Source organism: Pagrus major, chromosome 10, assembly GCF_040436345.1.
Source record: "Pagrus major chromosome 10, Pma_NU_1.0".
NCBI lineage: Eukaryota > Metazoa > Chordata > Actinopteri > Spariformes > Sparidae > Pagrus > Pagrus major.
In genome coordinates this window covers 3,786,829-3,798,535 of record NC_133224.1, presented here as the reverse complement: position 1 = coordinate 3,798,535, position 11,707 = coordinate 3,786,829, and the positions used below count along the sequence as shown (strand labels likewise).

Here is an 11,707-nt window from a genome sequence, read left to right as displayed (position 1 = left end):
TCTCATCAGAAATGCAGTTTAATTGATAATACTGACACATAATGCAGTGCACACAGTATTGCTCTTTGGAGATATGACGTCAAATACACGACACGTCGAGGATACATTCCGTCTGTGCCTCCCAGAAAACATTAAAATATCACAGAAACTTGTCAGTCAGGATCGACCACCTCTCACACAAGACAACAAAGCATTCACCGAGATTCCCAACATGTTATAGTTCAGTGCAGTTTTACAGTTTGTTACAGCAGATTTGTTTAAAGCTGAAGCGTAGTGCAGCATCTTTCCAGAGACTTCGGGTATTTTCCTTTGAGAGATTTGACAGTGTTTAAAGCTTCATAAAGGCAACTGGAAGCTGTAGTTTATTAAAATACGCAACATCTTGAGTGTTTCTGGTCTCTGTGTGGTTTATATGCTGAGGCACGAGTCAACGTTAAGCAGCAGCAGCAGCAGCGGGTGTTAAGCGTTCGTCAAGGCAGCGAAGCTTAAAAAGCTAAAGGCACGTTACATTCACTGACAGCAGTAACATCGGACAAAAACAGTGCCGAGCCAATTGTTTTAAAGGCGAGTTCGCTGTACGAAAATATAAGCGACACGACGGCGACTGACAGCAGGATTGTCGACATACAGGTCATCAGCAGGATGTTTCAAGCTCTCTTTCAAATATATAAAACTATTTCAAGAAAACTAAATGTCTCTCCAGGCAAAATACACCGATCTCATCCAGGTATCTGATTCATTCAGACACAGAGCGCTGGGGATTTTCTCTTTTTTTGGTTGTTTCACCACATTTTTTTAAACATATTTACAAGTTTTTTTTATTCCTGAAGATCACAGCCACGTCTTTTATTCTTTAAATGTTTCATTTTCTCTTCACTATCATCGTTACAGAAGTAAAGTCTAAGCATAACCAAGGACATTGGTAGGAATCCCAGCGTTGATTAGCTTTTATTTCAAGTCAAACTCTCATTTTTTATCATCTAAAGTGACAAAACCTTCATTTCTTTTTTGTGTAAACAGCTAGAGGAACCGCAGGACGCCAAACAAGAAAACCAGACCCAACCATTCCTCCAAAACAGCTGAACTAACCAGCTTTGGTGTATTTAACAGCCAGCGTCCACAGGATCGGACCGCGCCACGGCCCAGTCACGGTCCTAGCATAGTTTCGATGTCCACATTTATACTTTCAGTCTAAAACTAAACATTGATTTTCCGCACCTCACAACCAACCAGCTTTGGTATATTTAGCGGGCCCCGGTCCACAAGATCCGACTGTGTCAAGTCCGGTTGTTTTAATGGCGTGATCACGGTTCTAGCTCGGCTTAAATGTCCACTTGTTCTTCAGCATTTCAGTTTAAATATGTGTTTAGTTTAGACGCCAAACCGGGAAATGCAACCCAACCATTCCCCTTTAACCACCCAAACACTAAACCTTATAATGCTGATGTTAAAATGAAAAGACGTCTTGTGTCAGCTCCGGTTGTGTTACGGCGCAGTTATGGTTCTGTCGTGGTTTCAAGTTCTCTTCAGCCGCCACATTTCTGATTTAGTTTAAGACATTTTTACAAGCATAAAAACACACATACAGCTCATCTAAATGTGGTCAACGTCTAACTGTCTAACGACTCCTGGCACGTAAAAGATAGAGCGAAAAAAAAAGAGCCATATTTGAGGTTTGGGAGCAGTTGGACACGGCCACACCGACTGTCTCACAAACGGGTCCAAACACAGCTCATGTTCCCTGTTAGTGGGTGACTTATCCAACACTTGGTGAGTTCTGCTCGTCGAGGATAGTAAGAGCCGATGTCGAAGGATCAAAAGCTGGTTGGCCGCCACAAAGCCAGATATCCCGGTGGTAACTTTTCTGACACCTCCTGCTTGAAACCCAAAAAGTCTGAACGAGCAGATCCAGTGAGCAGTGGTCACAAGGTTCGCCTGCACCTTTATTCCAACTAGAATCGCTTTAAACCAAACAAAGAAAGACAAATAGTCGACCTCGATCGATGTAGTTTCTTTTCCTTCTCAGACTCGTGGTGACAGGTGAGGACGACTCTGTCCGAGCAAAATGCAACAGTGGGTTCTGAGGAGCATTAACGAAATTTAAACTCTGCGGGAAACCCTTTAAAATAAAAGAGTTTATGAGCACGAGGAGACAGATGCTGACATCCAGTTCAGAGCGAAAAACGTTCAAACTCGGATGGTTTTAAATGCGTCGTTAACCGATTTTATATCTCCGAGGAAGCTGCGCTGCTGTGATATACGCTGTGCCGGAGTTAAACCCTCTCTGACCCTGACGACAGGTTGCCAAAACCTGTCCAATAAATGAGCCGCTCCTGAGTCCATGTGACTTTTGTTTACGGGGCCGGGTCGGCTCGTAATCGGCCCGGTGTGAACCTAAAACCGACCACGCGGGACGAAGTCAACTTTTCCACTCCGGTGCGGACCAAAGCAAACTCTCTGAACACACGATCGAGGCCGACGGAAACATCTCGAGACATTAGAAGGAGGCGCCGAGAAGACGAAGGTGCAGAAATTAAACAGGAGAAGAAGAGAGCGGAGGTCAAGCTCTCTTCTTCTGGTCTTTTTCATTATGACTCAGTGTTGTCCACGGCTTTAGTGTTTTTATGTCTAAGTCAGCGGGGGATATTTAAGGATCACACACACACACACACACACACACACACACACACACACACGAACTACAAACATGTACTGTACTTCAGGAAATCCTGAAGAATCTGGGTGGATTAGTTCCTCTCCTCTAACCTTTCCTGTTCGGACTTGTGTGTGTGTGATGAAGCCCTAACACACACTCCTGAATGTCTGCAAACACACACCTACAATAATATAAAAGTGTGTATGCTCAAACACACACACACACCGAGAGAAAGAGAATGAAGGTTGTGCTCATTAAAAGACAGACTAACCTCCATCCTCCAGCCCACGACCTCAGTTGTGTGTGTGTGTGTGTGTGTGTGTGTGTGTGTGTCCCTTATCTGCACACATCAATCTATCTAAAACATCCTTTGTACTAATAAAGCTCAAACCCCGGATCAACAAGAGCAAATCCCCGACTTAACCCGCTGAACCCTGAGAGTGCTGAAAGACTGCAGGAGGAGGAGGAGGAGGAGGAGGAAATAAGAGGAAGAGGAAGAAACATGAAAGACAAGGAGGCGAAGACGGAGAAGGAAGAATTTGATAAAGCAGGAAGAAAAAGGAAGAAGTGAGACGAGAAGGAAATGTTTTAAGAAAAGGGAAAAAAAAGGAGGAAAGAAAAGGAGGAGGACAAAGAAAGTAATGAGACAAAGGAGACGATAAGAGAAAGAACAAAAGGAGATAAGGGAGAAGGACACATGGAGGAGGAGGAGGAGGAGGAGGAGGAGAAGGGGGAAGGTGAGGAGGAAGAATGAGATGAAGTAGAACAAAAGAAGGAGGAGGAAGTTCATGAGAAAATGAGGAGGAGGGAGAACAGGAGGAAAAGGAAGTGTAAGAAGGAGGAGATGCAGGAGAAGGAGAGGACATAAATGGGAGGAAATAATGGGGTTATTGAGACGAAGGAGGAAGAGGAGGAGATGAAGGCAGATATATCACAGCTTTGAGTTTCCAAACACTATTTTTTAAACTGATAACTGCTGACAAGCAGCATATGTGACGTTATAAGGCAATACATAGGAACACCGAAGACCCAGATTTCAGATTGCACTTGAAGGCAGCACGCAGAGACGACTCAAAGGGAATAAACCCCGTCTGACTCTCTTTAACTTTTTAAACTTTGACAGTTTGAAGCGGCTCCGTCACCGCCGCCTGACCCGACCTCGCCTCATCGTAGAAACAGACGCAGCAGGAGGTCCAAATCTTTGATTCCCTTTCCCGCTTTTTTAAAAAACGTGTCGGCGTTCGCCGACGGGCTTTTTATTCTCCTTCTTCTCTGCATGAGGGCAGACGAGACGGAGGGATTACGAGGACGCGGGAGGGAAGATGCCTGCTGAGATCTGATCGGGAGTTTTGGAAACGCATCCGGTGCAGAAACGCAGCGTCTCTGATGAATGGACACACAAACACACACAAGCACACACACGATAAGAGGCGTTCATGAACCTCAGGCACTATTGCTAATCGGGTCTGTCTGTACAAAAGAGTGTAAACTTATCTTGAACACACAGTCAGATGAGTTCATGACTTCACCCCTGCAGCTTTCACTCACTCTGACACAACTTCAGCAACTTTTAAAGACAAAAAAAAAAAAAGAAATAACATAAAAATCTGTAAAAACTTGTTCTTCATCCTGTCGGCGTCTCTCTTTCTGCTCTTTCTTCTTTATTCATCTCGTCCGACATCACTCTGCTGCCTTGGGCGGCCCGAAAGGTCCCACCATCTTCATAGCAGCGTAGTTCTGGAGGATGAAGAGGAGGTTATTTTCTCTTTAATTCACTCAACGGTAAAGATCTTCATTTCTGTTTTGTCTTTCTTTGTCACACCCACATCTTTCCTCTCCAGTACGAGATCTTTAAAGAGCTTTCCCTTTCACCAATGAAGCATTAAAGGAGAATTGCTCCACACCAACAGGAGGCAGCATATCACCAGAGTGACCGAGGAGTGTATTAATGTTTGTTTTTCTATTAATCAACAGTAAATAAACGCTTATTATTGTATTAAATTATGTTAAAAGCATATAAACTAGTAAAGAATGTGAAAATTAACTAGTTAGCAAATTATCATGTTAATTAAAGGGGTAATTTGTCAAATATATCAAGATCATCAGAGTAACCGACAACGGCTGCTCTATGCTCCAGCTATCCCTGGCTGTAGCTAGCTACCGTTAGCTAACTAGCTCATGGCTCGGTTAGCCGTGAAGCCAGTGGCCCGAGAGTTTGTCTGGACCAGGACCTGGACACCGAACTGGGACTGAACACAGCCTCCAAGACAGACTGAGGTCAGTTTGACAACATGTGGAACAGTATGGAGGCGATTTACAGCAGCTTTGACCAAGACTTTGACGACAAGACATGGCAGGTCTTGTTTAAGAACTTTGCCTTAACTGAAGTCTGTTTTTCTTCCTGCTTGTAGTTTTTGTGTTGACAGCAAATCTTTTAAAAACATAAACTATGAGAGCAAGAAGTTGTAACAAACTAGATAATTGTAAAAACGAAGCTTATTTTACCGTCTCGTTCTATCGTTCGCGCAAACGGACTCAAACTTACCGGGAAGGAGTAGAGGAAGACGCCGAGGAAGAGGAGGATGAAGAAGAGGATGATGAAGAGGATGATGAACCACTTGAAGCGCCTCCACAGGATGAACTTGAGGGTCTTGTAGGGGGAGGAGAACCACAGGAAGGAGGTCTCTGGACGCCTGAAGGGGCAGAAGACGATGAGGAACCATATTTGAATGTTGGAGAGTGTTTTCTACGTGTGCGTGAGACTCACTGAGGCTCCTCCAGGTGAGGGTTCATGTTGGGTTCGTCTCTTCCTTGGCCCGCCGGTCTCTCCTCTTGCTCCTGCTCCGTCACGATCTCCAGAGACATCTCCACCTTTCCCTGAAACACAGACAACAGCACTTTATGGTCCCTGTGTGTGATTACTGATGGTTTTATTTATCTGGGTGTGTTTGTTTTCGCTCACAGCGATGATCTTCTCTCCGTTCTTCTCGCAGGTGCAGGGCCACCATCCTTTGACGGTCTTCTGTTCGAACAGAGACACCAGTCTGTCCATCGGCTGGTCCAGGAGCTGCAGGGTGCATTTCTCTGGAGACTTCGCCGGACGCAGCATGTGGTTCAGGTCCATCACCAGGTGACCTGAAGACGCAGTTATAGCACATTCACACAGGGCTGGACCGTAAAGATAGTCCTTCTCCTTTTCCTGATTACTGGTAACCGTAACTCGTAAATGTTCTGACAAGCTTAATATTGTTTATTTTTTGTTATTAATACCTCTTACGATGGGTACAGGTGGAAAAACAGCCAATACAAAGAGCACAAAATGTCATGAACTTGCGTCATTTCCAGGCTCAGGGCTTTAAAACCCATTAAAATAATATATTCACAGATTTGTAATCTCATTGGCTACGTGATGCATCCATCATCCCGAGGCTGGCATGTAAGTGGCTCAGAGGAGAGAAGAAAGAAGAGAGAGTGAGTCCCCTGTCTTCCTGTTTACTCGTTGGCTGTTGCAGACCACGGGACGGGCATAGAGACTCCTACCCATTCATGAGGTGTTGCAGTTAAACAGCGTTTTTCTTTCATATATTGGAGTTTTTTGATGGATAAAAGCATGAAAAAGCCTCCGCGATCGCAGTTTTATTGTCATTTTGTCACCATTGACCAAACGTGTTACTGACATGAATCTGCAGGACATCTGAAAACAGGAGAAGACGGTTTTTGTTGGAGTTTGATGCACAACTACGTGCTTGTTTGTCAGCTGGTTTGGTTTTGTACCTGCCTGATGTGGCTTTACTTTGAAATGGTTTACATGAACCTGATCCAAAGAATATAAGCTTTCTAACGATGTAGGGTACGACTATACACTCAAATTGAAATTGCAATATTTGGCAAACAAGCCAACCAGCGAACAGGTTCAGCGGTGCTTCATATAAATGCACTTCAAAGATATTGCAGCATTTTCTTTTGAGCTAATTTGGTCGTGGATGTCCTGAGCTGCTTCAAACGCCTTTATAAACACTGGAAACAAATATTTTTCTATACACTTTTCTATATAAATCAAATTCAGAAACGTTTCCACGCAGCGTTCGAACCCTATAAGGTGCTTTTGGGAACCTCTGATCCGTCTGAATCAGCAGTGTCAGCGCTCCCTGCAGCCAGTTCTTCTTAACGACTAATTACTGAGTGCGTTATGAAAGAATTACAGACGATCCTGCGGTGACGGGTAGTTAGTTCACGTTTGATCACTGTTGACATTTACTATGGAGGGATTGTGTGCGGATGAAAGGCTGCAGAGAGACGTCCGCTGGAAGTGTTTTTCCAGAGTTTCGCTGCAGTCTGACAGCGTGATGGAGGGAAAATGGCTCGTGTCTGACCCTCACACCGTGCGGGAAGATTAACAGCGAGCGGTCCGAGCTGACGAGCTGAGGACAGGCAGGAATGGAAGAAATGCTTTGAGGTGGCCACACACCCGCTGACGACTAAACCCGAGCGAGAGAAAACGCTGCAGCGGAGTCTGGATTCCTCATCTTCCTCTTCGGACCGTCATCCTCCCTTTTTTCTTTGGCAGAGGGAAGAGAAGATGAAATGAGGCAGGGGGAGTGAAAGAGGAGAGGGGAGGCCCGGCCGGCCGGCCGGCCGGCCGGCCGGTCGGCGGTGAGTTATTTCGAGGGCCCGGGGCAGCGTCAGGGGTGAGGGAAAGGCAGAATTTTGACAGCTTGAGTTCTGGAGAAGAAAAAATAAAATCAGCCCTTCCTCCGTCTGAAATGTGCCAACACAGTGGAAATGAAGAGCGTTAATTCCAAAGATAAATGTTATCGCAGTCGTTTGTCCGTACGCACGTCGCACATGTGGTTCCCTGGACGGATTTACCACCCAAATCTTTGGCCAAAAATCAGGGAAAAACCGTCTGAGTGTCGTTTCTGTGACGAATTAACTGTATTTCTACAACCACAGGGCTTGTATGTATGTTTCTGACTTAGTTTAATGGGCAGGATTCAGGGAAATGTAGGTCAAATATCTGTCACTTCTACGGCTCTTCTGCGTCCTTATTCTCAAGACTCACCGGACGTACGGGAGGCAGAGAAGACAGAAAGTAAGTACACAGAGAGCTGAAGGGTTTAAACACGAACAAACACCTGGAAACCCGTATAAAGGTCACAGGAGGGCTGCGTGTTTTACCGAGGTAGTCGTCGAAGGAGAACTTGTCGTTGTCCCAGACCTGGATGGTGAGTCGAGGAGCCAGTTTAGTCTCAGCTTTGTCTATACTCCAGAAATGTTCCTGCACACAGAGAGAGCAGAGGGAAACACAAAAAGGTTTGATGTTTTCTAACAGAAAGTTTTGTCTGTCTATGATCGACGTATATTCACTATATAAAGTTTGTGTGTGCAGATATTAAGGAGCACTTCCCCCACCTTCAGACAAGCATGGAGACACAAGAAGAAGCTCTGATTAGCCTCACAGTCGGTGTTGTGGTGAGGATAAAATCTGGATATATTTTCATTTCAAATCACACATGACAAATTCACCTTTACAAACTGTACCGCATACACCCTATGTCCTTGTACAAGTTATTGGAAGAAGAAGAAGAAGAAGAAGAAACAGAAGAAGAAGATAAAGAAGAAGAAGAAGAAGGAGAAGGAGATGAAGAAGAAGAAGAAACAGAAGAAGAAGATAAAGAAGAAGAAGAAGAAGGAGATGATGAAGAAGAAGAAACAGAAGAAGAAGAAACAGAAAAAGAAGATAAAGAAGAAGAAGAAGAAGAAGAAGAAACAGAAAAAGAAGATAAAGAAGAAGAAGAAGAAGAAACAGAATGAAGAAAGAGATGAAGAAGAAGAAGAAACAGAAGAAGAAGATAAAGAAGAAACAGAAGAAGAAACAGAAGAAGAAGGAGAAGAAGATGAAGAAGAAGAAGAAGAAGAAGAAGAAGAAGAAGAAGAAGAAGAAGAAGAAGAAGAAGAAGTTGGTGACACGTTGTGTTTGTTGTATGATGAGACGACAGACTCGTCCTGTCAGCGTGGAGCAGCACTCCATCGACACATCTCTCACTACATCACCACTTCCACACTGCAGCTGTATGTGTGTGTGTGTACATACACACTTTGTACGTGCACACACACATCCAAACAGGTGCAACAGTGTGTGTGTGTGTGTGTGTGTGTGTGTGTCAGACCCACTATCACCTCTGGTAGACTCGCACTAAACTGGCAGACAGTATCTGATCCTGTCTCACCTCTGTGCTAATGGTCTTCACTGCAGCTGCTGCTCTCTCACTTTCCTCTCCTGCTCTTTCCATTCCCTCACTCGCCCTTGTTTTATCTGTGTGTGTGTGTGTGTGTGTGTGTGTGTGTGTGTGTGTGTGTGTGTGTGTGTGTGACACTCTCTCTGGCTGTTGTTGTGTTGATAAAAAAATATATGGCTTTTCACACCTGACACAAAATAGGTCCCCTGCGATTTGCAGCAAATGTCAATACGTCACCGTGACCTTCCTAAAAAATTACTTTTTTTTCCCGCAAACTAGAAAAGCTGCACTTTCCAACTTCACACGAGTCACTTTTTCTGGGTTTTATGAACTTTGTTAATAACAGGACGGTGACGATCGATTTATAGCAAAGTGAGGAGAGGGAGGAAAAACTTTAAAAAGTTCATTTTCCTCTTTATTCACAGTATCTCTTTAAAAGAAACCGTTTCTCAGGACGATCAGCGAGTCCCACACCTGCTGATTTACGGCTGAGAGTGTTGAATTCCCACGATTTCAAGCAAATTTGAAGCAAGAAGTCGAGGTTGTGACCCCGTTATTTGCAAAACCGTCAACATAGCTCAAAAGAGAAGCAACGACTTTTTGGGTTTTAAGCAGGAGGTGTCAGAAAAGTAGTATCTTGTTTGGTAATTAGAGACCTGTTAAGTGAAATGTTAAATAAACTTGTTGAAAAAAGGTCTCATGAGACTTTTTATCGTCATTTTTTCTACAAAGCGTCTGAACGAACGTCTGCGTCTCCGAGCGCTTTCGATGACAGATGGACGCCGTCTCCCGCCGCCCGCCCGCCTGCCCGTGTTATGACTTCACAGCGACTCTCTAAATCAGAGTCTAAATCCACATCATGCTCTCACACTTCATAACAACACACACAAACACTGAGATAAACACACTACACCCTGAGTGTGTACGCACGTCGGCGTCGACGTGTGTGTGTGTGTCTCACTTTATCCACCGACTCTGTCCAAGTACATTAAGTTATCACTCCGCAGCTGTCACAAAGAGGGCTGGACGCTCCGTATGAGTGTGTGTTCGTGTGTGTGTGGTTGTGCGTAGCTGCTCTCTGTAATATCTAACAACATCAATCAACTTCCTTTTTGTTGCCAGCGTGTTAAGTGCAGAGTCGTGTTCAGTCTTCTCCCTCATTTCCTCCGTCCATCTGTCTTCTTCTCTCTTTTTCCCTCTCAAATCAAATAAGCTCTGTAAGTGTAACGTTGCTGCCAGAAGAGCTAAATTACACGTCTAATAAGAAAAGCAACTAATTGGAAGAAAACAAGCAAAGAGATGTATTGTTTTTCTCTCACTTTCCTTGTTTTAAGGGCGGAAAAACCGAGCTGAAGAAGACGACGTGTGCTCGCGTTGATAGTGTTGTTGATCAGCCGCCGTGACTCATCGTAGTCGTTATATCACCGACCCGCCGAGGTTTTTCTGGCTCCGGCTCTGTTCTGGAGTTAAAAAGCTCTCCTCCACCCAGCAGAGTTTTTTTTAAATTTTATTTAAAACTCCCTCTCGTGTTTTCAGCCGCTCGCTGATTGAGGACGCTGCTACGAGCGGGCGAACGCCGTCGTAAAACACGTCGTCTGCGGACGCCTAAAGAGGCTCGCCTCCGCGCCAAGGAAAGCAAATGACAGCCGCGGTGTTATTCCAGTTTTCAGCTCGATGTTGTTTTAGCTCCTCGCTGCATGTTTCTGTCGAGTCTCACAGACTCCACGACTTCTGATTCACTCCTCTTTCCTGTTGAAGTGTCACTTCATTATTTTTGTTAATTGCGGGCGGCTGCAGATTATTTAGGAGAGGAGAGGATCATCTGTAGACGTCCTGCTGTCATTTATTTTGGATTAATCGATTGACGCGAGTACAAAATAATACCAGTCCCAGATGTGTATCTTAGGTTATTTAACAAAATATGTCTTTGTTTTGTTTTCATGGGAGTGAAGGAACATGTCACCCACAGGAAAGTGTACGTTTCCCTGCAACAAACCTGAGAGCAGAGCCGCTGAAGTGCAGAAAGTTATTCTTTTATCTGCATTACACCATGTAATCTACTTAGTTACTTTTAAAATCCCAATTGAGTTCTGAGTACAATTTGAATTAAAATCTAAAGTCTTGTTTGAGAAGAATACTTTGTACTTTTACTTAAGTATTATTTAATTCCAGTATTACTTGTAATTGAGTATTTTTTCAGTACTCACAGACACATAATATACACGTACATATATGCTGCTGCAGAGTTATTTAGTACGTATGCATGACACATGACATCCCTCCTCCCTCCTTCCCTTCATCCTTCCTCTTCCATCCTTCCCCCGTTCTCTCCTTCCTCCTCCCTTCTTCCCTCCTCCCTCCTCCCTCCTTCCCCCGTTCTGTCCTTCCTCCTTCCCTTCATCCTTCCTCTTCCATCCTTCCCTCCTCCCTCCTTCCTCCTTCTCTTCTTCTCTCCTCCCTCCTTCCCTCCTCCCTCCTTCCCTCCTTCCTCCTCCCTCCTTCTCTCCTTCCTCCTTCCCTCCTTCTCTCCTTCCCTCCTTCTCTCCTTCCACCTTCCCTCCTTCTCTCCTTCCCTCCTTCTCTCCTCCCTCCTCCCTCCTTCCCTCCTCCCTCCTTCTCTCCTTGCCTCCTCCTTCCTTCTGTCCTTCCCTCCTCCCCTCCTCCCTCCCCCCTCCTCCCCCTTCCCTCCTCCCTCATTCTCCCCTTCCCTCCTCCCTCCTCCCTCCTTCTCTCCTCCCCTCCTCCCTCCTCCCTCCCCCCTCCCCCCTCCTCCCTCCTCCCTCCTCACCTTCCTGTCGACCACACACAGCTG

General features: G+C 45.0%; 1 protein-coding gene across 1 annotated transcript in view; it reads right to left on the bottom strand.

The window, feature by feature from the left end:
- The window catches only part of dysf (dysferlin, limb girdle muscular dystrophy 2B (autosomal recessive)), a 73,495-nt gene continuing 61,788 nt past the window's right edge, over window positions 1-11,707 (bottom strand). Inside the window, exons 51-56 of the mRNA XM_073474519.1 lie at window positions 11,684-11,707; window positions 7,835-7,934; window positions 5,619-5,791; window positions 5,424-5,533; window positions 5,202-5,349; window positions 1-4,393 (exon numbers count right to left, since the gene is read on the bottom strand). The exon at window positions 11,684-11,707 is cut by the window's right edge and continues 118 nt beyond it. Coding sequence (XP_073330620.1) covers window positions 4,337-4,393; window positions 5,202-5,349; window positions 5,424-5,533; window positions 5,619-5,791; window positions 7,835-7,934; window positions 11,684-11,707 — 612 coding nt within the window. The 3' untranslated portion in view covers window positions 1-4,336. The remainder of the gene's footprint in view (window positions 4,394-5,201; window positions 5,350-5,423; window positions 5,534-5,618; window positions 5,792-7,834; window positions 7,935-11,683) is intronic.